At 44.9% G+C, this 23,634-nt stretch overlaps 7 protein-coding genes across 11 annotated transcripts in view; 3 read left to right on the top strand and 4 right to left on the bottom strand.

The window, feature by feature from the left end:
• LOC120956026 (uncharacterized) overlaps nucleotides 1–7,618 on the top strand; it is a 34,047-nt gene extending 26,429 nt beyond the window's left edge. Inside the window, exon 7 of one of the 3 annotated variants that reach the window (XR_005751827.2) lies at nucleotides 910–1,021. Coding sequence is in view for 1 of the 3 variants with exons in the window: in XM_040377377.2 (XP_040233311.1) it covers nucleotides 910–1,085 (176 nt within the window). In the remaining 2 variants the exon portion in view is untranslated. Of the gene's footprint in view, nucleotides 1–909 lie in introns of all 3 variants that reach the window. The other 2 variants (XR_005751826.2, XM_040377377.2) reach the window with 2 other exon arrangements.
• Nucleotides 7,619–7,625: 7 nt separating this feature from the next.
• Nucleotides 7,626–10,660, bottom strand: LOC120956025 (ribonuclease Z, mitochondrial). The gene is made up of 6 exons (XM_040377376.2): nucleotides 9,322–10,660; nucleotides 9,156–9,260; nucleotides 8,865–9,089; nucleotides 8,634–8,776; nucleotides 8,395–8,555; nucleotides 7,626–8,336 (listed from the first exon to the last, which is right to left on the bottom strand). Exons 1-6 carry the CDS (start codon nucleotides 10,563–10,565, stop codon nucleotides 7,728–7,730), a joined length of 2,487 nt encoding a protein of 828 aa, XP_040233310.2. The 5' UTR covers nucleotides 10,566–10,660; the 3' UTR covers nucleotides 7,626–7,727.
• A 447-nt stretch (nucleotides 10,661–11,107) lies between these two features.
• Nucleotides 11,108–16,830, top strand: LOC120960237 (serine/arginine-rich splicing factor 2). Of its 3 annotated transcripts, none has more exons than XM_040384310.2 (5): nucleotides 11,108–11,355; nucleotides 11,686–11,816; nucleotides 11,895–12,239; nucleotides 12,318–12,395; nucleotides 15,443–16,830. In XM_040384310.2, exons 1-3 carry the CDS (start codon nucleotides 11,302–11,304, stop codon nucleotides 12,211–12,213), a joined length of 504 nt encoding a protein of 167 aa, XP_040240244.1. In that variant the 5' UTR covers nucleotides 11,108–11,301; the 3' UTR covers nucleotides 12,214–12,239; nucleotides 12,318–12,395; nucleotides 15,443–16,830. The 3 variants fall into 3 exon arrangements, with proteins under 3 accessions (XP_040240244.1, XP_040240246.1, XP_040240243.1); XM_040384312.2 differs by having other exon boundaries at nucleotides 15,427–16,830; XM_040384309.2 differs by having other exon boundaries at nucleotides 13,152–16,830.
• LOC120960236 (protein CFAP276) lies at nucleotides 14,245–17,557 on the bottom strand. Its single transcript, XM_040384308.2, has 2 exons — nucleotides 17,317–17,557; nucleotides 14,245–17,239 (listed from the first exon to the last, which is right to left on the bottom strand). Exons 1-2 carry the CDS (start codon nucleotides 17,532–17,534, stop codon nucleotides 16,927–16,929), a joined length of 531 nt encoding a protein of 176 aa, XP_040240242.2. The 5' UTR covers nucleotides 17,535–17,557; the 3' UTR covers nucleotides 14,245–16,926.
• A 52-nt stretch (nucleotides 17,558–17,609) lies between these two features.
• On the bottom strand, nucleotides 17,610–19,996 carry LOC120960235 (probable tRNA (guanine(26)-N(2))-dimethyltransferase). The gene is made up of 4 exons (XM_040384307.2): nucleotides 19,608–19,996; nucleotides 19,345–19,532; nucleotides 18,193–19,272; nucleotides 17,610–18,108 (listed from the first exon to the last, which is right to left on the bottom strand). The coding sequence occupies exons 1-4, from the start codon at nucleotides 19,968–19,970 to the stop codon at nucleotides 17,943–17,945; spliced, it is 1,797 nt and encodes a 598-aa protein (XP_040240241.2). The 5' UTR covers nucleotides 19,971–19,996; the 3' UTR covers nucleotides 17,610–17,942.
• Nucleotides 19,997–20,080: 84 nt separating this feature from the next.
• LOC120956837 (vacuolar protein sorting-associated protein 52 homolog) lies at nucleotides 20,081–22,690 on the top strand. Its single transcript, XM_040378609.2, has 4 exons — nucleotides 20,081–21,334; nucleotides 21,412–21,530; nucleotides 21,597–21,717; nucleotides 21,803–22,690. The coding sequence occupies exons 1-4, from the start codon at nucleotides 20,222–20,224 to the stop codon at nucleotides 22,430–22,432; spliced, it is 1,983 nt and encodes a 660-aa protein (XP_040234543.2). The 5' UTR covers nucleotides 20,081–20,221; the 3' UTR covers nucleotides 22,433–22,690.
• LOC120956839 (thioredoxin domain-containing protein 17) lies at nucleotides 22,493–23,591 on the bottom strand. The gene is made up of 3 exons (XM_040378610.2): nucleotides 23,262–23,591; nucleotides 22,978–23,056; nucleotides 22,493–22,875 (listed from the first exon to the last, which is right to left on the bottom strand). Exons 1-3 carry the CDS (start codon nucleotides 23,434–23,436, stop codon nucleotides 22,722–22,724), a joined length of 408 nt encoding a protein of 135 aa, XP_040234544.1. The 5' UTR covers nucleotides 23,437–23,591; the 3' UTR covers nucleotides 22,493–22,721.
• Nucleotides 23,592–23,634: the final 43 nt, after the last annotated feature.

Below are 23,634 nucleotides of genomic sequence, written 5' to 3'. Positions count from 1 at the left end.
TTTTTCCACCTCCATCATAATACAGGGTAATCTATGGGGACGCCGAATACGATTTCGAGGACAAACCGATGTGCCAATGATGTGTTTTTATGTGTTTAATGTTTAGTTCACACGTTGCATTCTTGTGTTGCATTCGCTTTGTCGGAACTGTTGTTGTTTACAAGAGAAAGGGAGTGAGAGAAGACACGTTTTGTGCGACATTTTTCATACCTTTCGAAACTGGTTTTTTTCTGCCTGTCTTTTCCTGATCGCATTTTTTCGCCTTTAGCTTTTACCGTCTTTTTCCACTTTTTCTTGCTAAAACCGTTTTTGCTCTGTCAAATCTATATTTTCTTTGATCGTAATTGTAGTGTCTCAAGCACTGCGCTACTCCATTTTCTGCACATCATTCCATCTTCTCCTTAGAATCATTTCGACTTTTAGAAAGCGCATTTCGTAGACGTTAATTTCCTGTAGGGAAACAATTCCTGTTCAGTTTATCATGGCTTTCCATATGCTTCAATTGGATTTTCGGTTGGTAGTGAATAGTCACAAACTTTGTCTTTTTATATCTTGTTTATTTCCGGGTCCTTTTACGACATCAAACCATGAAAAGAGACCCAACATAAACGAGGCAGTCTCTGTTGACGCGTTTTGGTTCTTGTGATGGAACAGATTTCGTCTTTTAAAACCTAACAATTTTTATTTTGTCACGCTTGTCTGTTCCCCTTGAATGGGTGTGTGTGTTTATGTTTTTTGTTAATTTTTGCAAAGATCTGTACGCGTGTTAATATGTGTTGTTTTGTTCTCCTCTGTCCTGCACTGATAAACACCACATAACTCAACGATGTCTTATTATTTTCCATCTCTCCATTTCTCATCCACGATCAATTAACTCGACCCCACCCTAAATGGCTGTCGCAACTGCAGTTCTGGGTGCTTCTGGTGAGATACTGTTGGAGAAAATTTTGGAAGAGGACAGCAGCTACGGCGACGCGGACTACTACTCCCGGAACGTGGGCCAATCGCCTCCCGGTGCAGATAACGATAAGCGACTGCTGCTGGGCAACGGGCATACTGGCGCCATACACATGACCGACATCTAAAAGCGGAGTAAAAGAGCGAGAGCGAGCGAGCAGGTGGCACGTGTGCAGCGTTGCGTATCGGTAGGCTGACGCGAATTGTGATGACGATTTTTGTAGTTTTGGTAGAGCTTTTTGCTGGTGGGTTTGAGGGGGGGAGGTGTAGTGAGAGAGGGAAATTAAAATGGAATCCCTCGGCGAAATAAAAACACACTGTTTACATCTTTTTCTGTCATTACGTTCGGATTTTGTGGAATGATCTTCAAATGTTACAGAACTTGTAGGTGATAGTACAAGTAAAATGTAGTTTTTTTTTATTTCAAATCTTCAAAACCATAACTGCTAAAAAAATAATCACTAAAGTTGATCCCAGGCTGCCCAGAAAATGACCATCCTATCCATTTTTATTTATGGAGAGAACCGAAATCAACTAAGCACTATTAAGGCAAGCCAGAATCTCGTTTAATACGTGGAAACGGGGGAAGATAAATCTTGTCCACTGCTTCCCGTTTTTATCCCTCCTGCCGGGCGCCATAAAATAATCGATGATGAAGTGTGGGTGCGCTCAGTAAAGCATAAGAAGGAACGTACGAACCAGCCAACATTAAAAAAAAACATAGTCAACCAGTTGATTGATTGACATCCGCTCGAATCAAATTAAATTCCCACTGAGATTAATCACCACGTGATCATCATCATGATCGGGAGAGCGGGATAAGGGAAAATCACAACCAGACGGTGTGGAGAAAGCATGGAAAGCTCGTGAACGCATTAACGCACCGTACGCGTAACACACAGTAAGCACAAGAAAAACAAATCCCGATAAACAACCATCATCATATCGCGCATATTTCGCCCAATATGCTTCAGACGCGCTCAGTAAGCTTTTTGGCCTTTATTTTCGTGCGGCTTGACGGATTCGGTCTCGTTTGGCAAGTTAACTAAATGTTGAGCAGGAACAAAAAGAGAAACTACTAAAGCTTCATACATATATATTCGGCTAATCACGACAGATGTTTCTATTTTACACAAATGAAAGTCTCATATTGTACGAAAAACACGGAAAAATATTTACGACACAGAGTGTGAGTGTGTGTGTATAAGTGCTGATTTTTTAACAAGTCATCGTAAGAACATTGATGTTGTAAGCAAGACTGGGTCAAGAGGTATTGAAAGGTTAAAATATGTCTCCATTAATCGTATACATGAATGTGAATGGCGTTTAGTACCTTTTTGATGTTGTGCATGTATTTTATTTACATTTCATCTACCATTTACCATCACAGCACGTGGAACAGTGACAGAGGTGTGCGATACTGCAGAACAGTAATGCGATCAAACATAAATCTACTTGTTAACACAACAACGGGAACGTTTTAAGGATATGGCGTAAGCCAACGTGTAACGCTGAGAATAATGAGGGAGAAAGAATTGTAATTAAATATGATAACATGATAACGCCACTTCTATACTTGCTATATGCGATAGGATAGGAAAGCTACTGAAAAGTTACCAACACAGGATCATCGATAGAAGTAAAAAAGTGCTGCGTGAACACGCTCTTGGCTCATCAGCGCTCATACCAACCTTTCTTTTTTCTACAATATTTAGTACGATCATCAATAGATGTAAACAGAACCTGGTGCGCTTAATAATCAGTCTTCTGTTTCATGTCTACGTGCAGCACAGCAACAGTAGTAGAAACAAGCATTTGCCTTACCGGCTCAACGTCTCTTTGCGTATCAGCAAACTTACAGTACCACATGCATTTAACAAATTCGCAGTTAAGTAGTAAATGGCTTCATGGCCTACATACTTGCGACAAAACAAAACAAAAAATCGATCGATAATTAGTTAAGAAAAGGAAAATAAAAGACATTCTTCTCTGAACGCTGATGGAACACAACTGTACACCAAAGAAACACGTTTCGGGCAGCATTTCTAATACCAATACCGTAAACAATCAGCAAGAAGAGGCGGATAGTTAGTGAAATGTGACAAAAAAAAAAAACAAACAAATATACTCCACACACTGTAACTGTGTACAATGATTGCTCGGTGTAGTTCGGTTTCGAGTTTTGGTTTTATTTTTTGCTTCGACAAGCTCGAGTAATCATTTTACTGCCAAGTAATAAAAGGGTAAACGCGCAACACACCTGTCTCCTGGGTGAGTTTGAAGGTACTATTCATCGTTTATGAGGCAAAACCCGGGAACGGATAAAAGTTTGGTTGGTAATGAACACATTCTCGGAAAACATATTTTCTCTTTCCCGGAACAATACGCTTACGTGAAACTTTTGTGGCAAAATGGGGGAAAAAAGAGTGGAATCAAATCAAAGAAATTGTGACAGAAAATTAAGGGAGAGATTCCGAAAATAGCTTAAGATTGATGTGTCTTTATAGAGTTTGTATGATTTCGCCTATTAATCTTCATTTTTAGTACTGAAGCGTGTGACTGATCGAAGCGTAAACATAACTGAAACTCAATTAGATCCCTACACAATAAACATCAACTTCACGTTTCATCAATTACCCCGGGGTGATGGGTAAAAATTAATTCTTACAAAATACATTTACGCTCCCTTGCCCTTCTTCACGCCATCTTCAATTAATTTCCATTTGCGCACTTCAAAATAATTCCCGAAACACGTGCTAATTGGTGCCCATAGTTCCATGACCTTATAGTTTGCGATTCAGCACTACTTGTACCCCGTTCGAGTTGTTTATCGTTTTAACAGGAGTGCACAACACAGAAACCCATTCAGGCGTGTTTGATCTCTGTCAGGGAAAATTGGATTGTGCTGGAAAATTTTACCGCCCCAGCTCGGCTCAGCATTTGTATAATCAACATCAGCTGACGCAGAAGGCAAATGTTTGCACGAGTCCCACGATATGGGACTCATCCTTTCCACCACTATTAACAAACACACATACACACACCCACGTACACACTATCGAAGAAACCTCTTTGATACAGTCGTGTGGTAAATAGTTTGCGGGTGATTACTTTGCAAGATTCAAGCCATACTTCACGACCTGTTTACGTCCCAGCTAGTGAAGATGTTGCGCATTATCTTCATCCAGCGCTCGTCTATCAACTCTCGCCCTCGTCTTTGAGGATAGACGGTAGCATATAAAATATATATATAAACGTTTCGAGACAAGCTTACCGGCAAGCTCGTGAATTTCGCGAATTTGTGGTTTTCTATTCACACACGCTTGCCTTTGTGTGTGAAACTGTGTGGATTGTCGACCATAGAGGAACAGGGTACAGGTTGTTAAAAACGTTGTCTAAGTTTTACCTCCCACCAAGGAATCATTTACAACTCATGCGTGTCATATGGCGAAGCGGTAATAAATAACAAATGTGGTACCTACATTGACAGTGCTTCATTTTACACGGCAAACGTAAAATCGCAATCAAAGTGTTGAAAATATGTCTTCGGAACATTAAAGTTTAATGAAAAAGGGTGAAAAGCGTGAGCGTAGGGAATACAGTGGAATTACCAGGGAAATTAATGTTTAATTATTGTGATTATTTTTTCATATAATTATAAACATTGAAAAAATTAAGAACAAAATTTCAACACAAGGGATAAAAAACATAAAAATCACCAAATAGTGAAAAGAATGCAAAAGAAGAGATGAAAATGGACGTTTGCGAATTTGTTGCGAGAAAGCAAAGGATAACACATTTAAATGTAACACACTTTCATGAAAAACAAGTGAACAAATGAATGTGTATTGTGTGATCACTAACGAGAATCTCCAGAAATTATTCCATATCCCGAGACACATCCTGTGCACCATTGATGATGACCTGAAAGATAGCGAAAACCGAAGAATCCTTTGTCACAAAAACTTGAAAAGCAGTTAAAGAGAGTATATGCTACCTTACATTCGAAAGGATACTTTTCGTTCAACAAAGAAAGTACTAGAGATGTGTTTTGTTTCTATCACACTGTTAGGTATCGAAAATGTTGGATGTTTTTTAGCGTCGTTACTATGGAAGAGATATTTTTTAAAAGGAAAGGTAAACACAAAATCTGTCATGTCTCCTGAAAGAGATGAACAAATGCATAAACCGGACGTGGATACGTAGGGCAGCAAGGTAGAAGGCAAAGAGGTAGATCGCCATGCGCAGGATGGAAGCAACATTTGCTACACAAACGTTTTGCGCATCGGTATGAATCAATACACCTAAAACACATGATATATACTCCGACCAATTTATAGCTAAGATCTATTTTCAATCTTTTTCTATAAGCATGTTTAAAGTGAACGATCGTCGTCACTTTGTACGCGATCGTTCAATCGTATGCGGAAGCGTAGAAATGAAAAAAACGTAGCGCAAAACAGAACAAAAGGGAAAACATGTTCCACAGTCTCAATAATACACACAAACAGATAGAACTTCTAGCACACACACACACCAGATCACTAGTCACGGCAAAAAAAAGTCCCCCAACCCAAGTTAGTGGTTTTCTACGGTTAACTCGTAACGACAACGACGTGCTAGAATTACACACATAAAACTTACCGTGCGAATAATAAGTTCGTATGGTAGATTTTGCTGCACAAATAAATCGCTATTATGATCACTGTAAACGTTCAATAGCTAAAAAACAAGTACGACACTTCCCTAAAGATCGACAAGCAAAGTTTGATGGTGGTGAAGTGTTAATTAAAAGAAATTGAATAGGAATTGCACACACACACACACACACACGCACGGATGGATAAAGAAAAGGCAAAACGAAAAGATACATAACGCATAACGCTAAGCATTAAGGCTAGGCTGAAACTATCTTCCGAATCAAACGTTCTTTTTTTTACAATTGTGTCACGATAATCTATTGCAAACGGCTGTACACTGTATGATGTTAGCAGAAAAATTGCATGTAAATCAATTTTGCACAAGCGTTTGATGTGAAGTGATTCCTTCGAAATTATTGGTTCACTGTTTTGTGTATGTTAAGTTTTGCAACAGCAAAATACCATCTTCTGTGTTATTTAGTTCTATCTGTCGTCTAAAAGTTAATGAAATTATTTCGAGATCTAAAAAGACATTGCTAACATTAACAATAGCACCATAACAGTATAATATATCATGAGAAAAGTTGGTGGAATGTTTAAAAAAAAGCAAGAACATGACATGTTCAGGCCCTAGTTCGTACATACATAAATCGGTATTGCCTTTCGATAGTCGGTTTTGTACAAACATTCATATTTAAGATATTGCAAATCTGTTACCCGATAGAATAGTAGGACGAACGAGAAGATAATTCACCATAGTCTCTCAATACACCGTATAATCCCCTCCGTTAATCAATAAATCAAACTAACGAATTTATGTTGCCAATACCTTATACGACATTTGTTTCTACAACACACGCAGTCATACACCATTTTCGAATTGAATCTTTCGCTTGTATAAGATGCCAAAATAAGTAAACAGATAAAAAAGAAGAGGAATAAAAATCATGTGTATCGCATTTTAGTGCCATGCACGGACAGGTTCACTTAAATAACATCTGCATCTGGGTAAGGGAAATTGCGCTACAATTTACTGTAAACTATAATTTATAATGCTATTGAGCGGGATTTTTAAACGATTAAAAATCTAATGCTAAAAACGGTTATATTTTAAAACCGAAACCGAATCTGATTTCGCTAATTAAACACGTGACTGCATTGTAAATGTGATCAAACGGTAGTAATCATACTTCGGAATGGAATGGACGATTCCCAGTCCGAATGGCAAGCCACTAGGTACGTGATGGTGTAACATGTAACTAACGCACGCATACAAATACATTCATTTTACACATTTATTACAATTACGGAAATGAGGTAAGGGAAGAGAGGAAAAATTACTATCTATCGACACCTCGTCGAACCTGACAGAGGCTGTGTGGAAGAACGACCGGAGTAACACAAACTAAGAGCGAATGTCGTTCGAATAAAACATACAATCTGAATCATAATACTTCACGTTTGATGAGCACGTTTAATCTTGGAAAGCGGGCGAGATTATTGGAGAGTATCTTCCAAACAAAAAACAACAAAATAAAACAAAGAATCGCACCAGTATCAAGAACAGCAAACGGTGGAACGGTATTAACGATAAGTGAACTAAAGAAAATTACCGTACTTGGACGTGGGAGCACCTTAATTACAGTGGTAATGTGTAGGATAAATTTCTCAGTACAGTACAGCAACAGCAACCACACTAATAACATCAAATTTCCATTGCTATATGCTTTATTTAAGGGCAAACAAACAAAACACAAACCCAAAACAAAACAAACGTTAAACTATAAGAATGCAAGCATTAAGCATAAGAAAGCGTATTACATTTGACTTGAAAGCTTCAGTGACAGAGAGCAACAAAACGATGCAACAAACGGTCAAAAATAGAGGGTGTTGAATAACAGAGAGAGAGAGAGAAAAAGCAAGCAAGCGATTGAGCATCAACGTTTAGTCAATACGAAGAAAAACACCTATACATTGAACTAAATGAAGTGAGAAATAAATCGAATATTCTGAAAATCTTACATCGTGTGTTTGTGAATGATGCATTTGCTTTCAATTTCATGTTTTATTTCACTGTTTTAAAAGATTGTTCCTTACCAATCCCTATTCTATATCGTAGCAGAAGCTGACTCATCGCGTTGGCGAACATTCTTTGCTTCTGGTAGCCGTTTCGAGGCGTAACTTTTTGTTGCCCCGCTTTATCGCCTTCTGTTCCATTTCCTCAAAGTGACTGATAAACATGGCTTTTAGGGCGGGATAGAACTTACACAATGTTGGCAAATCGTCCAGCGTTACTTCCATGTTGTCGAAGGCAATGCCCAGATCGGTGCCCAGGCCCGTCTGCTGCTGATCTGGCCGGAGGCGGGGAATTTTGGCGTACCGCTGGCTAAAGTGTGTTAGCAGCGTGTATCGTGCATTCATTTTACGGCCCTGTTCGATCGCCTGCGACAGTGTACTGTGCATTTTGATGCGTGCCTCCGCTGCTAGTTCATCCTCCATCGTTGCCTCGTGTATGAGCACGGTCGAATCACGGCCCAGCTCGATCAGGCTTTCGCAAGGCATCGTGTCGCCACTGTACGTGATTTTTACATCTCCTTCGATGTTCGTTTCCGGGTGCGTTCCAAGCGATGCCACTTTCAACGCGACCCCGAACGAATGGGGACAGTGGCGAACGCGACAGGTGGCAATCTCCTTGATGCCCAGTGCTAGCAGCTTTTCATCTTGTAGAGGATTTTCCAACTAAAAGCAAATGTCGTTAGTGTGTTTTACATGTGCACAATCCGAATTATTAACTTACCAGATCAGCATTCTTTACAAGCACATAGTCTTTGTGGATGGTTTCGAACCGACAATCGTACAGCCTCAGCCAGTAGGAAATTTGTTCCGGTGCCACCAGAGTTAAGCGTTCACAATTATCACCCAACAGCTTCTTGCGAGCTTGTAACAGACCAATCAAACCTGAAAGTGACATGAATTGATACAATTTTTAGCCTTTCACAATAGGAATTTGTAAAAATTTAGAAATGTATGTCATACCTAGATGATGATCTGCATGTAGGTGAGAAATGTAGACCGTTTTTATCGATCGCAAGATTTCTTCTGCTTGCTCTTTCCCAAAAACTCGCCATATCTGCCCCACGGTTCCTTCGCCACAGTCCAACAGTATCGATGATTGTTTGCTAAAACGCGTAAAAGTGCATCAATTTTACCAAATGCGAACGATACATGCAACTGCTGATCAAAAGTGTATGCAAAAGTAAATCTTACCTAGTCAAGATCAAAATAGCACTAACGTTTCGCGTTTTGTTCGGAATCGATGATCCGGTGCCGAGAAAAATTAAGCGTGGAAATTGTTCTGCCCTAACCGCGGCAGACCTTCGAGCGGTGTGTTGTGCGAGTTGTTGCTTCAATTCAGCAAGTGCCTCTTTAAAGTCCGGTAACAGCTCCAGTTCATTAAGGTACTCCTGCGGATTCAAGGATGCCTCCAGCGTTCTAGAGTAATATTAAAACGGATGTTGGCATAAACAATGGTATAATTAATTTGGTCTCATTTCTTACCTATCGATGCCTTTCGGAGGTCGAATGTGCATGTAACTCAGTGAAGACGATCGCACCAAATCTGTGTCGTTTGCTGGAGGATCCGCATACTGATTGTTTTCCTCTCTGCGTTGAAATAGAAAGAATTGTAATAATGGCGAAAGCTTTCGTTCACATTGTCATATACCTTAGAAGCGGGAAGATTTGTCCATCCAGTTGGTTCAAGTGATACTGTATCCGGTGTGCCGCAATGTACCCGGAAAAGCTATTCACCTCGTTCAGCGCAATATGCCTGGTGCTGGCGGAAAACCGGTCCATAAACTGTCGATACTCATCACAGCGCATCACATCGAGCGGACTGAAGTGCACCACAAAAATGGCCTGATCGGATTCTTCCGCCGCTGTTTGCTGATACTTCTCAAACAGTTCCGCCTTTGCCACGAAATCGTCCATGTACTCCCGGCTGGGAATGTCGATGAACATGAACACCGGACCGGGATCATCAGGCGCCCGCACCTCACACGATCTCACAACGCGACCATCGGGAAGCGTAACATCGTTGCCATTTTTCAGCTGTCCCAACAGAGGCCCGGGCGGAACACCCAGCTCCACACACTTCTCTAACGACAGCTGCCCATGGCGTGGTTTCAGCTTGCAGATGTAAGCCATTACCGAACTTTCCTCCCGCTTTGTCCAGTTGGTCGATTGAACGGTTTTAGCAGCATCCGATTGGGGCTTTTGAAGTGTTTCCCGTTTTCTCTCGTACGCATAGTAATCCGTGTCGTCAACGGTGGCTTCATCCTGGTTTTGGTCTTCGTCGGATCCGGCTTCCCTGGTACCGCTGGCCGGTTGCCGATTGATCACGACGTAGCGAAGCGTCATAACATGGTCCTCGTACACATCCCCCGTCGCATACTCGGACGCTTCCACTTTCATGTCCTTCAGTATGACGAACCGTCGCATCGCTTTGAACAGCTCGTCCAGCCCGGGCGGTCCGTGAAGCGACACGGCCGGTACACCGACGTCTTGCATCGTCAAGCAGATGCCTGGCAGGCCGCCGATCCGTTCCCAGTTGGTTCGTGTCATGAAAATGTTTTCCAAACAGGACAGCTTCGTTTTATGCTCGTACGCCAACCTTTGCGTACCTTCGCCACAGTTGAACAGGTAGCGGGTTTGGTCCGTAAACAGATACACCGAGGCCGGTGTGCCCGGTGCACCGCATCCCAACACCTGCAGGTTCACGATGCCGGGTGAAACTTTCGACACCTTTTGCTTCAGCTTCAAACGTTGCTTCTGTGCCTCGGCAATGTGTTTCGGATCGAGCGGCATTTTGCTGAGCAGCTTGTTCAATTTCTTATGCGCAGAGTTCCAGCGTACAGGCACTTTTGATCTAACTACATTAGAGTTTACCAATCTGCTGAATGTATACATATATTGTGGACTGGTGCTCACCGTGCTCACAACCGAAACGAAAACTTAACAACGTGCAACGTGCAGAAATCATATGGTTTGGTAGCAGCTTCCCTGACCAATCTTGACAAGTGTTTGTTTACATCAAAAGCCGGCACATCGATGAGCATGTTTTTTTTAAACAAAAAGCAAATTTTTCAACTGCTTTAAATAGACATCCATATGAACTGAAAAAAACGATATTTAAGAGGACGTTTTCGATTGAAAATCAAATTATTCCTACCTGGATCTATTTTTCACTACCGGCATTTTCAAAACTCTTGCTTGATATATTATGAAGTTAGTAAATTTTCTTGACACATTTAAAACATATTTTCCTATCTTAATTGTTTTAATGTTGTTTCAAGTTATATTAAATACCTCTGATATTATTTATTTTAAAATAAATAAAATGAAGTTAATTCAATTGCCATATTACATATTTCAAATAATTCTGATGATTTATAAAGACATGGTTGTCACTTGTGATGTTCTTAGGGGCGACCCGCTGTGTTGTAGCGCAAACTCTGGGTAGCCATTTTGTCCTCCGAGAAAGGTAGCCATTTTTCATCGGTCTAGCTCGCGTCGTGAAGTTCGGTCACGTAGCTCCGCATATTGTTTGATTGCAGGCGCTTTACATATTAGGCAGATTAATTAAAGTGTTTTAAAACGTTATTACTCGCTTGTGGATAAGTGGCAACTCGGGGAATCCATCAAAATGAGTGGATACGCACGTCCGCCTCCGAGAATAGATGGAATGATTTCACTTAAGGTAAGAGACCATTATCTTTTTTTCCATGCATTGCTTTATCTCGTGTACGGCATAAATGACCTCGGTAGTCCCTATCTGCTGCATGAAGGCGATTAAAAGTTATCCGAGATTAAACTGTTGGTGGGTCTTGTTTCCCTCAACGGCTCTAAGCTAGAAAGCCACGTCCACGGGAACGCTGGCTAATGCGTAGTAGGGAGAAAGTTGGACATGCCATACCGAGAACTGGTATAACATCCCTCCATATTTTAGCATATGTTGCAGATGAACTGGAAACCATTGCTGGAATGTATCGTGTGTGTGTTTGTACTTATGCCTGCGTTTGTTTTTCAGGTCGACAACTTAACCTACCGCACAACACCGGATGATTTGAGACGGGTGTTTGAACGTTGCGGAGAAGTCGGAGATATTTACATTCCCCGCGATCGACACACGCGTGAAAGCCGTGGCTTTGCCTTCGTTCGGTTAGTTGGTGTGATTCAGCGTAATGGAATCGTTCAAGGTTATGTTCAACATGCATTCTTTCCCGCCCTTTGCATTAGATTCTATGACAAGCGTGATGCCGAAGACGCACTAGACGCCATGGACGGACGCATGTTGGACGGCAGGGAGCTCCGCGTCCAAATGGCTCGTTACGGGCGGCCAACTTCTCCACAGCGTCGCGGAAACCGATACAACGGTCGCGAACGGGGACGCTCCCGTGAACGCCACCGTCGCCGCTCTCGGTCTCGCAGTCCCGAGCATCGGCGCCGTTCGTACTCTCGCTCTAAGTCCCGTACACCGCGCTCCCGATCGGGCAGTAAATCATCTCGCGGCAAGGATTCCCGCTCTCGCAGCCCTGCCGAACGTGGACACTACTAGTGAGACGATGTGTATATTTTATTAAGGTATGTTACCGTTTAAAATTTTTACATTTTACAAGATTTGCAGATTAATATTAATTGCATTTCTCATGCTCGTTTCAGATCATCCATCTACAATCGTTGTGAGATGGGAATATTTTTTTTGATTCTGACGACACACGTCCACTGGATAGGAACCAGGTAAAACATTGAAGCCCATTATTTGTTTGTTTCCCTCTTACCTGTCCCTTCGCGAACTCAATTCGTTGGTCTACGTTTTTGTATTGGTATAAGTACCCTGCACAGTGGTTTGCTACACATGCGAACCACATCTGATATAGCCGTAGTGTAGCGTACGTATGGCTTCGTTGAAATTCATGTACCAACTGAGAACCTCTCAAACCTTCCTGATGTATTCGTAACCCAATTTCCCTTCAGAATTTCGGCCATCATACCAAAGCCTCACTTTCTTTAAAAAAAAAACAAAACGAACGCTCATTCTCAGTGCGGTGTTGAATGTAGGAACGCTACGGTTGAAGTTGGGAAATTTTTACATAAGTCGTTCTGAATCGGATTGCCACTGCCGTATGTGGTTCCGCCTCAAACGGGCATATGATGCATCGGAATACGTCCGATTGCTGGAAGATCTTCTTCTCGCGGTTTAAATCTTCACTAAAACAGTTTCGCTTTATGTTTTATGTTTTTATTTTTCGTTCGTATTAGTAACAACGACCCGAACATATTCGGTACGCTTTTTTTCGCGCTGACACATTTGTGTGCAGCCTTTTTTGAGCCCTTGCTTTTTGTTCTGTTTGTTTGATTCAATTTATACTAATCGATGTCGAACGCGCACGGTTGCAATGGCCGCGCGAACAATACACCCAACACAGTATCAATCTGTTTAGCCCACCAGTACCGTTAGCTCGTACTAAATGAACTACCTGTTTCACCATATAGGGCAACTTGCGGGTTTGCAGCTGCTGCCTCCCAGCGCAGAATTGCCCCATCCGGTAACTGCTTTCCATTCCTGAGTGTCTTCTGCAAAACGCTGTCGCCTTTTTGCATCTAGTTTTCGCTGGGCAAGACAAGACACACACATTCTCTCTCTCTGTCTGATAGAGTGGAGCGGAAAGGCGAACGTGCGTGTGGATGAAGGAGGAGAGGCAGCGAACGCGGAGAACGTTGCTGCGAGATCAATCTGCCGCCAGTCAGTGTCCCGTTCGTCACCGCGTTCTGCTGTGAGCCAGTTTGAGCGAAGGGATATGTATGCAGGCAGGTGTTGCGGCGTAGATGTTGATCCTTGAGCTGCAACCCTTCACGAACCGAATGCTTGCCGTGCTGTGGTGGCGTTAAGGAGTATCGGGGTTATTCCGTACCCGGCGGCCGGTAAAAATGGTGATGCAGTGCGCTGGTGATGCTGGAGAAGTGGCCCGGCGTCCAGACGATCGTCCGCTACTTGCCCGTGGGAACGTTAGGAAAAAAGAGACAAAAGTTCCGAATCATCCATCCGCTTCGACAGCAGGTAGATCTTGTTCGGAGAGAAGAGCGAAGGCGGAGTGTGGTCCATTTGCAGGCAGGCGGTTTCCGGTTTATCCTGTCCCGGTGCTGCCTCAATGCTCTCGGATCGCTGCTTTTATCGGCCGCCGAATGGAGAAGCGATAGGCGGAAGAAGACGTGGCATGTGTGTCGTCGGCTTCTGTTCCGGCCGCGGGTTTCCGGTTTCGGTGCGATGCTGGAGGGGACCGCTGCTGCATCTGGGTGGCGTTGGCGGTGTTCTAGATGCTGCTGCTGCTGGTCCTGAACTGGCGTGAGAAGACTGTTGGTGTGCTTGTGCTCCGTCCGTCCAGAAAGTCCGTCCTGTTTCGTCTGTGGCGAACGTGATTTCTTCGTGTTCTGCGTGTCTTTCTTCTCTTCTTCTTTTCTTCCAGCTGAAGTAGTGTGTGTGTGTGTGTGTGTGTGTGGATGTGTGTGTATGACTATCCTTTTCCTCAATTTCCAAGAATCCCTTACTTCTACTCTCTAGTAGATGCTGTTATTGTGTTACTTTTAGTTTTGTTTTTTTTTATTGTTTCGCCACTGCTTATCTCTTTCTGTACGTTTGTACATCTCTGTAACATAACACTACAATGTTGGATCCCGCTTTCGAGGTTCCAAACGACAAGCATGCACACACACGTTAACACTTACACATAACTATATTGTACCATAGAGCTTTTAACAGTGTTACCTTACATGTCTGTCCCGTCTTGCGGTGTTGGAGATGCCCCTCCAAATGCGGAGAAGCTTCACCTAAACTGATTAGTAACGACGGATCTGGACCGAGGCGTGTATATGTTTGCCGTTTGCTGATATCTTCTTTAAGAACTTGCACGGCAACGCGATCAAATACGGCTGGGTGAGGATGGAGATCATTGCATGGAAAACCGCATCGAGCCACGGCTGTGTGTGTGTTGGCGATTCTTTGGAGCTCACACTTCTGCTGGTTGCGCGAGCTGATAAAAGCAGCACAAGAGAGGAAAGCCTGCTAATTTTGGGGCCTTTAGAGTAAAGTATGGGCAGACGACACCGCCGCTGTAGCAGTGTAAAAGCAGCAGCAGTAGCAGCGACAGTAGCAGATCATAAGCACGATCGCATTTTGTAGCATCTCGAGCAGCTGTGCGAGCGATCGTGTAGGAAACGGCCTAACGTTTTAGGCACAACTAAACTCGACGTACAAGATCTTTGAAGATCGAAGCAGAGAGGGGTAATGCACGCACCAGCGGCGACGCGATTCCTACACAACACACTTCGGTGGAGAGCACACAACAAACAGCAATGTGTCTCTGAACAATAGTTGTACTGTTGTTGTGCTCTTGTTTTCATCGGTTCGTGCCGCCATCAGTAACTGCACGGGCAGCTCTATTGCGTGACACATCGTGTATAAGCTGTTTATACTGCGGCACAGCTACTGCTTTCCAGCGCAGAGCAGAAGAAGGTGGTTGGATAGCAGAGAAAGGAGATGGAATTGGATGGAGGGTGATGAACAGATCAAAACGCGTTTTCAACGAGCCACTCGTAAAAACAGTCACGTCCTGCTGGACAGGCTGGCAGGCGGTTAAGTTCTGGAAATTATTTCGGATGTTACATTTTTCTCTTCGTTTAGCTGTACAATTACTTCTTATCTTCCCCCTGTTCGGCGTGTCGACGAGCAATGCTGAATGAACCAGTTAGAACAATTCCCAACAGTATGCAGTTTTATGTTTTTGCAGATTGAACACACAACTAATACAAATAATTGACAACCGCGCAACAATCAACATGAGAGACACAACGTTATCCGCGTACACGAGAGTGTGTGTGTACCATTCCCAACTCTTCGACCGACGGAAGCGCTCTTCATTTCTGCTTGGAACAACAGGATACGACCATTTAACAACACACACTCACTGGGGACAATGCGTGTAACTAACTTCGTAAGGTTGGGTGCGTATAATAGGGAATAGTACTGTAATAAGAGCGAATTTGGTTTGAATCTTACGTGTTTGCGTAAAAACAGAAAAAAAGAATTAAATGAGTGCATTGCGGTACACCACTGCAGAGTGTGCAGAAGGAGCTAACGTTTCAATTTCAATCGTTTTGCATCGTTCTCTCAAGTCGTGAGGGGTATCAATTGTAAGCATAGTTGAATTGCATACCAACTAAGAGAGGAGAGCGACCATCTTCGTCGTGACAAAAGTGAAGCGAAACGAACACAGTTTGGCGGTGTAATACTAGTTAAATTCTACGGCATTTTCGTACACCTGTATTCCCTTCCCTCGGTGGCCACTCATCAACGTCGGCTGGAGCTGTGTTTTACTTATTTTCTTTAGCAACATTATTACACATTATCAGAAAACTGTAGCAGCGCATGCAAGCAAGCAGAGAAAACGGTCACGGTAAGTGCGGAATATGTACTGTTTGGTGGCCGCCCTGGGAATGGAATGGTGTTTTAATATACTTACGTTTTTGTAAATTTCCATCAGCTTTACGTCTTTCAATATAGTTCTTGATAACAAGAAGCAACAGCAGAGAGAGGGAGAGATCATATTTAAGCAGTAAATTCGTACAGATTGTACCTTACAAAGCCAGCGGCAGACGGCTGCTTTTATATTTTCTAGGGGCTGCGGGAATGTGTGCTTATGGCTTTTATAAACACACACACATACACTCGGTTCAAAGCAAGAATTGTGCACTGTTTTATAATTCAAAGCAACTAACGAAGGCAAAAACACTCGTGCCAATGGTTTTGAAGAGATAACGGCCGATAAAAAGGGGAATTACTGTACTTTTTCGCGTATATATTTCACAATCCATAAGTTCTGAGAATTGCTCTTAGAACAGAAACGGTTGTGTTTAGTCCGCAAAATGTACGATGATTCAAGGACACCCATGGCGGTTAGGGTTAGTTTTTCAGAAGTAAAGCTCTAATTATGATTTAAAAAGACGCGATTGGCGACGAGTAAAGATTTTCGAAAATAAAACGCTTTCATTTTCAATCCGCTCTGTTATCTGTAGTAGTGCTAATTGTAGCGGTTCACATTGAGTTGTGCCCTGAGCACGACACCCTATGTGGCCAGGTATATATAAAATGATCAAATAAAGATAAACGACAACTCTATTGCACACGTGTTAATTTTTTACTTTCAACATCAAAGCTGACATAATTGCAAGATAAATTTCGTACATCGAACTTCTGCTGCTGCGTCGTCGAGTTTTAATAATTGAAGAAATTTCCATCCCCGGACTGGCGCGAATAGCCAGGATTCGTCAACGGTGTGTGCGGTCCGGTATTCATCAATTTGACACTGTTCGGCGAAGCCTTCTCCTTCAGCCCACCGATAAGGAGTGGATGCTTGAGTGGGATGATTTTTTCCGGACTCAAATCACGTGTGTTGCGCAGTCGACGGAACGTGCTCCGGCCCAGCGTTTCTTCCTGCAGCACAACGTCATTCTTGCCGAGAAACAGATCGTCCGAGTGGTTGTACTGGGCGGCTAGCGTAATATCGAGGGAATCTACTGGTATTTGGCTGGAAATGGTAACGATTTCGTTTTAAATTGGCTTTCTCAACTGGCAGAGTTACAACCACAAGGAGGCATAACATACCCATGGTTAGCGAAGTGAGCTGCTCGCCTTGCCGAACTCAGCGTTTGGTGGTAGAACACACGTTCATTAGGTGGCAACGAATCGGACCATCGTTTTGAGGGCTGTGTTTCCGGTGGTACTGGTAGCGGCCTCCGATAGACTCCTTCGCCTTCGATGCAGGGAATGTGTTCTTCGTTTCGTTCACGCTTTATCGGTGTTTTCGGTTGTTTCTGCACCATTGCCTTTTAACGTAGAGGAAACCACTTCACTCAAAATCAACTTTCAGATATAAATGCTAAAAAACAACGAAACGGTTAACAAGTTCTCAAGATTTATTCGTTTCCTAATAAAATTTCACTTCCTCGCACTCGATACAGTACTTTCTGGCCCCCAAAGCCTGCTAGACGAGTTTGGATTGGCTCAGGCAACATTGAAACATATCGCCTTCTACGATATAGCAACAGTGCGGCGATACTAGCGGTCGGTAAGGTTAGATGATGCATAGGCATGCTGAAAGGATGTGTTAAATCGATTTTGCTCCACCCTTCTCCTGTACGCAACGCACACAGGGCTGTGTGGTGGAACATTACCATACCGACGCATGCAACTTCCGGTCGCATTTCCATAGTAACTGACGCTCCCCCCTTTCAGCAGTCCGTAGTAATCGTTTTCGGTACCTTTCTCTCCGGCGATTCGCTATCGGCCTTGACATCATTCTGCGACTCCTCCTCAGCGGAGTCTCCTTTGGGAGTTCGTTTTTGCTTCCGCTTATTCTGATTCTGGGCACTTTTTAGCATTTTGTTGTCGCTTACCCTAGAAAAGAAGGAATCGAAAAGAATGGCATGATTTAATGTTCACTCCTTCACGTTCGAACACGGTCGATACAACGCAACGTACATTTGTGTCGCCCGCGTTCCAGGGCCCCAGTGGGCGGCAGGATTCTCCGGGAACCGGCTCAACGATTCCTTCCGGCTGGGCGGGTTCGCATCCGGATGTATTTCATCGATATTGTACACTTTGGCCGGTTCCTTTCGTAAAATGGCCGTCAGCGGTACGCCCTCCAGAAACCGGTCAGCCTTAACCGGGTGTAACCGATGCCAGCAGCGCAAAATGTCCCACAGCACACCGATCGGTGCATCGGTTTTGATTGAGGTACGGCTAGCGTGGGAGTAGGACACCCGAAAGCCGGCATGCAGCAGCGCGGACCGTAGCTTTAGCATTCCGATCGATTCCAGCTTCAGTATGCCACACATGCGGTCCAGCGTGTAGTACAGTGGCACATCGTGCAGCTCCTCTCGGATCACCGTCAGCGTGCCATAGATGCGCCGGATCGTCGTCAATCGCTTTGAATCCTCCTGCTCCACCGTCTGCAGCAGCTCGGCCAAGAACTGCTCATCGTGCAACGGAGCCGACCATATCGGACCGCCCATGTGGTGCTGATGGTTGCAATGCTCACACCGGCTGCCGACAAACGGACCGGTCGGTATGCCAAACTTGATCTGCTGCGGGTTCGCCTCGGTCGGGTTCGGCTTGAGAATGCCCAGCGGTTGCAGGGTGAGTGCCTCGCAGCCCGTACACTGGAACACCATCGATTGCTTGCTGCTGCTCTTCTTGCACGCGTACTGGCCGGTGTAGATGCGCACAAACACGCGTATATAGAAGTCGGCCGATATGCTGAGCAATGGTTTCATGTAGCGGCCGTACCGCGTGGCCGTCGTTTCGATGCAGCGAAGCAGAATGCGCAACGCCATCTCGTGGCAGGCTTTCGTTTTGAGCGGCACCGAACCATACTTGACGTAGCACGCTTCCGGTGTGTTGCCAGCCAGAACGGCCATATCGGTCGCGGTGATGAGAAGCAGTCCACCGTCCTCAATGCTTTGGACGGCTCCGTCGAGGAAGCGCGTCGGATGGCCGTACGGATCGAGATCGATCGCGGTGAAGCGTTGTTCCGGTTTGGTCGACATGTACATAAGCGTCCTGTGGAAGTAGTGATGAAGATGTTAAACAGAGAACTTGATATTTGTAGCACAGCAACCGATCGAAGCTTACATCGCATCATTGTAGCTGGGCGTGATTAGATGCTCTATCTGATTGTGCTTCACATTTTGCTCGATCGATTCCACCGCTGACTTGGAGAGGTCGTTTGCTATGATTTCCTTGACGCCCGGAATTTCTTTCGCATAACGTATGCTGCGCAGTCCCGTCGCCGACAGCGCCTCCAGGATGCGTAATCCATTCTGAAAAGGGAGGGAAAAAAGTGGTTTTATAATGGAGAAGTTTTAATGGGTTTTCATTACTGTTTACACGCTTACCTCATGTTTCACACCTGCCTCGAGCTTGGTATCGGCTCCGTTCGTCGCATCGTCCGATGCGTTCTTTCGTTGACGTTCGGCGCTCTTTTCCCTTTGGTAAATCCGCGAGAAGGTGGTCAGCACGCAGATGCTCAAATCACGATTAAATTCCTGCACTGGGTTGTAGAACACATGCTCGGCGACCAGTATTTCCGCGCTGCCTTCGCGTATCGTTTTCAGCGAACCCGTTTTTGTATCACCCTCAGCCATGGTGGTTAGTGTACGGGAATGTATATTCACTGGAAAGGGCACCAAATTCCTAGCGAGCCGGTGTTTTGCTGCAAATCGTACCGCACCACACGTAAACAAGATCGCACGTGCCATGAACGCGATGACGTATAGAAAGATGACCGAAACTCATCGGACCACCCTGTTTTGTTTGTGTGGCACTTTTTCTCTCTCTAAACCTTGGGCGTAGCAAGTGTCATGCGTTGGCAGTTGGAATGTATTCGGGAGGGGGAGGGCACAAATTATGGCACAGTTTTCTTCCCACAATCAACAAAAGATAAATTCCTAACATATTTGTTTTGTGTTATCAGCTGGTGGTGGTGTTGCTGCGGAGATTTAAAATCACAATGGCTGAGGCGGTCCTGATCGGTGAACAGATCGAGGACGATGAGGTGCAGGAGATTCTCAAAACGGGCACGGATCTGCGCCAGTATGCGGCCCAGATCGAGAAGGAGTTCAAGGAGGTGGAGAATCGGTCCATCGATGATTACATCAAGGAGAGCCAAAACATTGCCAACCTGCACAACCAGATCGGCAACACGTCGAACATACTGGAGCGGATGGAGTCGATGCTGATGGACATACAGGATGCGCTGAACAACATCAGCACCGAGATCACGTCGCTGCAGAAAAAGTCCGTCTCGATGTCGGTGCAGCTCACCAACCGGCAGTCGATACGGGCGCAAATCTCGCAGTTCATCGAGGATATGGCCGTGCCGGAGGAGATGGTCAGCTGCATCATGGACAGCCCGGTGACGGAGAAAGAGTTTGTGGCGCATCTGAACGAGCTGAACCACAAGCTGAACCTGATGAAGGAGCTTAACTTTAAGGAGAGCAAATCGTCGCAGGACGTGAGCGACGTGCTGCAGAAGCTGAAGATTAAAGCGATGAGCAAGCTGCGCCTCTACCTGATGGAGCAGATCTACAAGTTCCGCAAACCGATGGCCAACTATCAGATTCCGCAGAACGCGATGCTGAAGTACAAGTTTTTCTTCGAGTTTATTCTGTCGAACGAGCGGACCGTGGCGCAGGAGATCTGCAACGAGTACGTCGACACGATGAGCAAGATTTACTACAGCTACTTTAAGAGCTACTCGACGCGGCTGGGCTCGCTCAAGTTCGAGGAAGCCGTATCGAAGGACGATCTGATGGGGCTGGATGATTCCGGGCCGAAGGGTATCTTTTCCAAGACGAGCTCGCTGAAGAACAAGAGCACGGTGTTTTCGATCGGCGACCGGGGCGAAGTACTTAATCAGCAGCTCGAGGCACCGATCATTGTGCCGCACGCGCAGCAAAAGTTCCGGTACGCGTACGAAGCCCTATTCCGGTCGGAGCAGTACGCGCTGGTGGACAATGCCTGCCGGGAGTATCTGTTTGTGACGGACTTTTTCATCGTGCGGGGAGCGCAGGCACAGGAACTGTTTAATCAGATCATGGGAAAAACGACCGCACTGTTAATTGTAAGGAAGATGTGCGGCAGCCTCTGTTGTGTTGTGATTTTAAACACATTTTTGTCATTTTTGTGTAAATTTTATAGAAAAATCTGGAAACCTACGTGCAAGATTGTTACGATACGATAGCACTGTTCCTGTGCATCCAGCTATGCTTCCGGTATCAGCTGATGTGCCACAAAAGATGCGTTCCTGCGTTGGACAAGTATGAGCAGCATTCTCTCATCTCGGAGTACAATTAATAATCCATTGAATGATTCTCCCTTTGAAGATATTGGGACAATTTGCATGCTGTGATCTGGCCCCGATTTGAGCAAGTGTTTCGTATGAACATTCAAAGCATCCAGGACTGTGATCCGACCAAATTCCCCAAAGAAACTGGACCACACTATGTAAGCGGCCGATCGGATGGATCGGATTGGCATTGGTGGTGGATGGCCCGATTCTTACACGAATTATTTAAATTTACCGTTTCAGATAACGCGCCGGTACGCGGAATTTTCTGCCGCCATCGTGGGCATTACGGAAAACTTCCCGAACGAGCTGGTTAGCCACATGCTGCTCGAACTGCAGGAAGAGGTAAAGTGTTTCATGCTCCGTATGGCGGCCATTTTCACCACGCGCAAGGAACAGCTGATCTATTTAATTAACAACTACGATCTGGTGCTCGGCGTGCTGATGGAACGCACGCGAGACAACTCGAAGGAGGCGGAAGCGTTCCGCGAATTGCTGAGCACGCGGAGTGCCGAGTATGTGGAGGAAATTCTAGCACCTCATCTGGGCGGCATCATACAGTTCGTGAAGGACTGTGAGCAGCTGCGCGATAAGGAGCAGACGGAGGAGCTGAAGCGCCAGGAGCGCCGTTCGTTACAGCTGGTGGCAAACTTTAGTGCCAACTGGAAGAAGTCGCTCGAGGAGCTTAACCGTGAGGTTTTTCTATCATTCCCATCGCTGTTGACCGGGTCGCAGCTGCTGCAGCTTGCGCTGGCCCAGCTCGTGCAATACTATCACAAGTTCTACAAACTGCTGACACCGAATGCGCGGGCACAGCTGGTTAATATTCATGTGATAATGATCGAAGTGAAGAAGTACAAGAGCAACTTCTAGACGGGAGCAAGCAGGATTGTGTTTTCGGAAACATTACCATATAGTAGCATACACATTAGCTAGAGCGATGACTTACGTACTTCATTTTGTTTTATTTATTATTGGTTGTATGGTGGAATAAAAAAATACAAGAACACACAAAACCTATTGCACCGAAAAGGACGTGGCCGTAGGCGAGAGATTGGTCACGCTGCAGCAGCAACGAGTTTCAAAAATGATTTTCGTAATAAACTCCTTGTAACTTTACACATTCCCGAACATGGTCGTCTCGCTCTCTCTGTCTCTCTCTCTAGTCTTCATCCTGGAACAACATATCAACCAGATCAGCGTTGGCACACTGGGAACCGTCCAGCCGCTGGGGCGATCGCCATCGCAGCAGCGTAGGCAGAAACACCAGATGGGTCCGTGGATCCTTACGGTACGGGCAGTTCAGATCTTTCCAGCTAAAAGTAAAAACATAAAGCGGATAAGCAAATGTGCACCGTCATTCCCGTGGGTGACATCACATCCCGCACTGCCTACTTCCGCTTTGCGCGTTTACTCACAATGGACGCTCGATTTCTACCGTGATGAAGTGGCTCTTCTCCGGCGCAGATTCCAGCGCCTTCGTGACGACAGGTGCGGCTGTATGGAAAAAAGAGACACAGACAAACTGATAAGCGACTGCGGTGACCCATCAACGTCCGCTAGGCACGGGCATATCGATTCCTCCGGGAGACATTCATTAATGATTAATCTTATCTGCGTGCTTCATGATGATGATGATGATGGTTGGTGGAGAGTGGTTGTAGCGGTCGGATAGCCAGCCCCGAAGCCCACATCCACTTACCCTTCACACAGTACGGACACCAGCTTTCCCCGTTCTCATCCTTGCTGCCGGTGAACAGAATGTGCACCGGTTCGCCGGTGCTTTCCAAACTTTCGGCCAGCTTCGTGAACTCCTCATACCCGGTCACCTTATGCTTTACTACCATCTTTGCAAACCGCACAAGACTAGCACGCATTCACTAGGGGAAACGGAATGGGATATTGATGCGAAGGCACTTTTGAACACTTTTTAACTTATATTTATCCCTATCGCAGGATACACAGGGAACACTCCTTTTGTTGTGCAACCGCAACACACTGCTGGGAAGGGCAACCACTTTCTGTTGTTTTTATGGGGGAATGAAGGCTGTGTGTTCCATTGCAGGGTTACTGGA

This window comes from Anopheles coluzzii, chromosome 3, assembly GCF_943734685.1.
Source record: "Anopheles coluzzii chromosome 3, AcolN3, whole genome shotgun sequence".
In the NCBI taxonomy this organism is placed as follows: domain Eukaryota; kingdom Metazoa; phylum Arthropoda; class Insecta; order Diptera; family Culicidae; genus Anopheles; species Anopheles coluzzii.
This window is presented reverse-complemented; position numbering and strand designations above follow the sequence as displayed.

Bases quoted from the DNA above. Each gene is read 5' to 3' on its own strand.
- LOC120960236 (XM_040384308.2), bottom strand. From the start codon at position 17,534: ATGGTGCAGAAACAACCGAAAACACCGATAAAGCGTGAACGAAACGAA. The intron at 17,240-17,316 runs GTATGTTATGCC...TACCATTTCCAG, and splicing joins GCTCACTTCGCTAACCATGG to CCAAATACCAGTAGATTCCC.
- LOC120956839 (XM_040378610.2), bottom strand. From the start codon at position 23,436: ATGCGTGCTAGTCTTGTGCGGTTTGCAAAGATGGTAGTAAAGCATAAG. The intron at 23,057-23,261 runs GTAAGTGGATGT...TTTTCCATACAG, and splicing joins GTGTCCGTACTGTGTGAAGG to CCGCACCTGTCGTCACGAAG. The intron at 22,876-22,977 runs GTGAGTAAACGC...TTTTACTTTTAG, and splicing joins GTAGAAATCGAGCGTCCATT to CTGGAAAGATCTGAACTGCC.
- LOC120956025 (XM_040377376.2), bottom strand. From the start codon at position 10,565: ATGTATACATTCAGCAGATTGGTAAACTCTAATGTAGTTAGATCAAAA. The intron at 9,261-9,321 runs GTATATGACAAT...ATTTCAACGCAG, and splicing joins CAAATCTTCCCGCTTCTAAG to AGAGGAAAACAATCAGTATG. The intron at 8,556-8,633 runs GTATGACATACA...TGTCACTTTCAG, and splicing joins ACATGCAGATCATCATCTAG to GTTTGATTGGTCTGTTACAA.
- LOC120960235 (XM_040384307.2), bottom strand. From the start codon at position 19,970: ATGGCACGTGCGATCTTGTTTACGTGTGGTGCGGTACGATTTGCAGCA. The intron at 19,533-19,607 runs GTAAGCGTGTAA...CTCCCTTTTCAG, and splicing joins AGGCAGGTGTGAAACATGAG to AATGGATTACGCATCCTGGA. The intron at 18,109-18,192 runs GTACGTTGCGTT...CTTCTTTTCTAG, and splicing joins GGAACGCGGGCGACACAAAT to GGTAAGCGACAACAAAATGC.
- LOC120956837 (XM_040378609.2), top strand. From the start codon at position 20,222: ATGGCTGAGGCGGTCCTGATCGGTGAACAGATCGAGGACGATGAGGTG. The intron at 21,531-21,596 runs GTATGAGCAGCA...CTCCCTTTGAAG, and splicing joins TGCGTTCCTGCGTTGGACAA to ATATTGGGACAATTTGCATG. The intron at 21,718-21,802 runs GTAAGCGGCCGA...TTACCGTTTCAG, and splicing joins AAGAAACTGGACCACACTAT to ATAACGCGCCGGTACGCGGA.
- LOC120960237 (XM_040384310.2), top strand. From the start codon at position 11,302: ATGAGTGGATACGCACGTCCGCCTCCGAGAATAGATGGAATGATTTCA. The intron at 11,356-11,685 runs GTAAGAGACCAT...TTTGTTTTTCAG, and splicing joins ATGGAATGATTTCACTTAAG to GTCGACAACTTAACCTACCG. The intron at 11,817-11,894 runs GTTAGTTGGTGT...CCTTTGCATTAG, and splicing joins CGTGGCTTTGCCTTCGTTCG to ATTCTATGACAAGCGTGATG.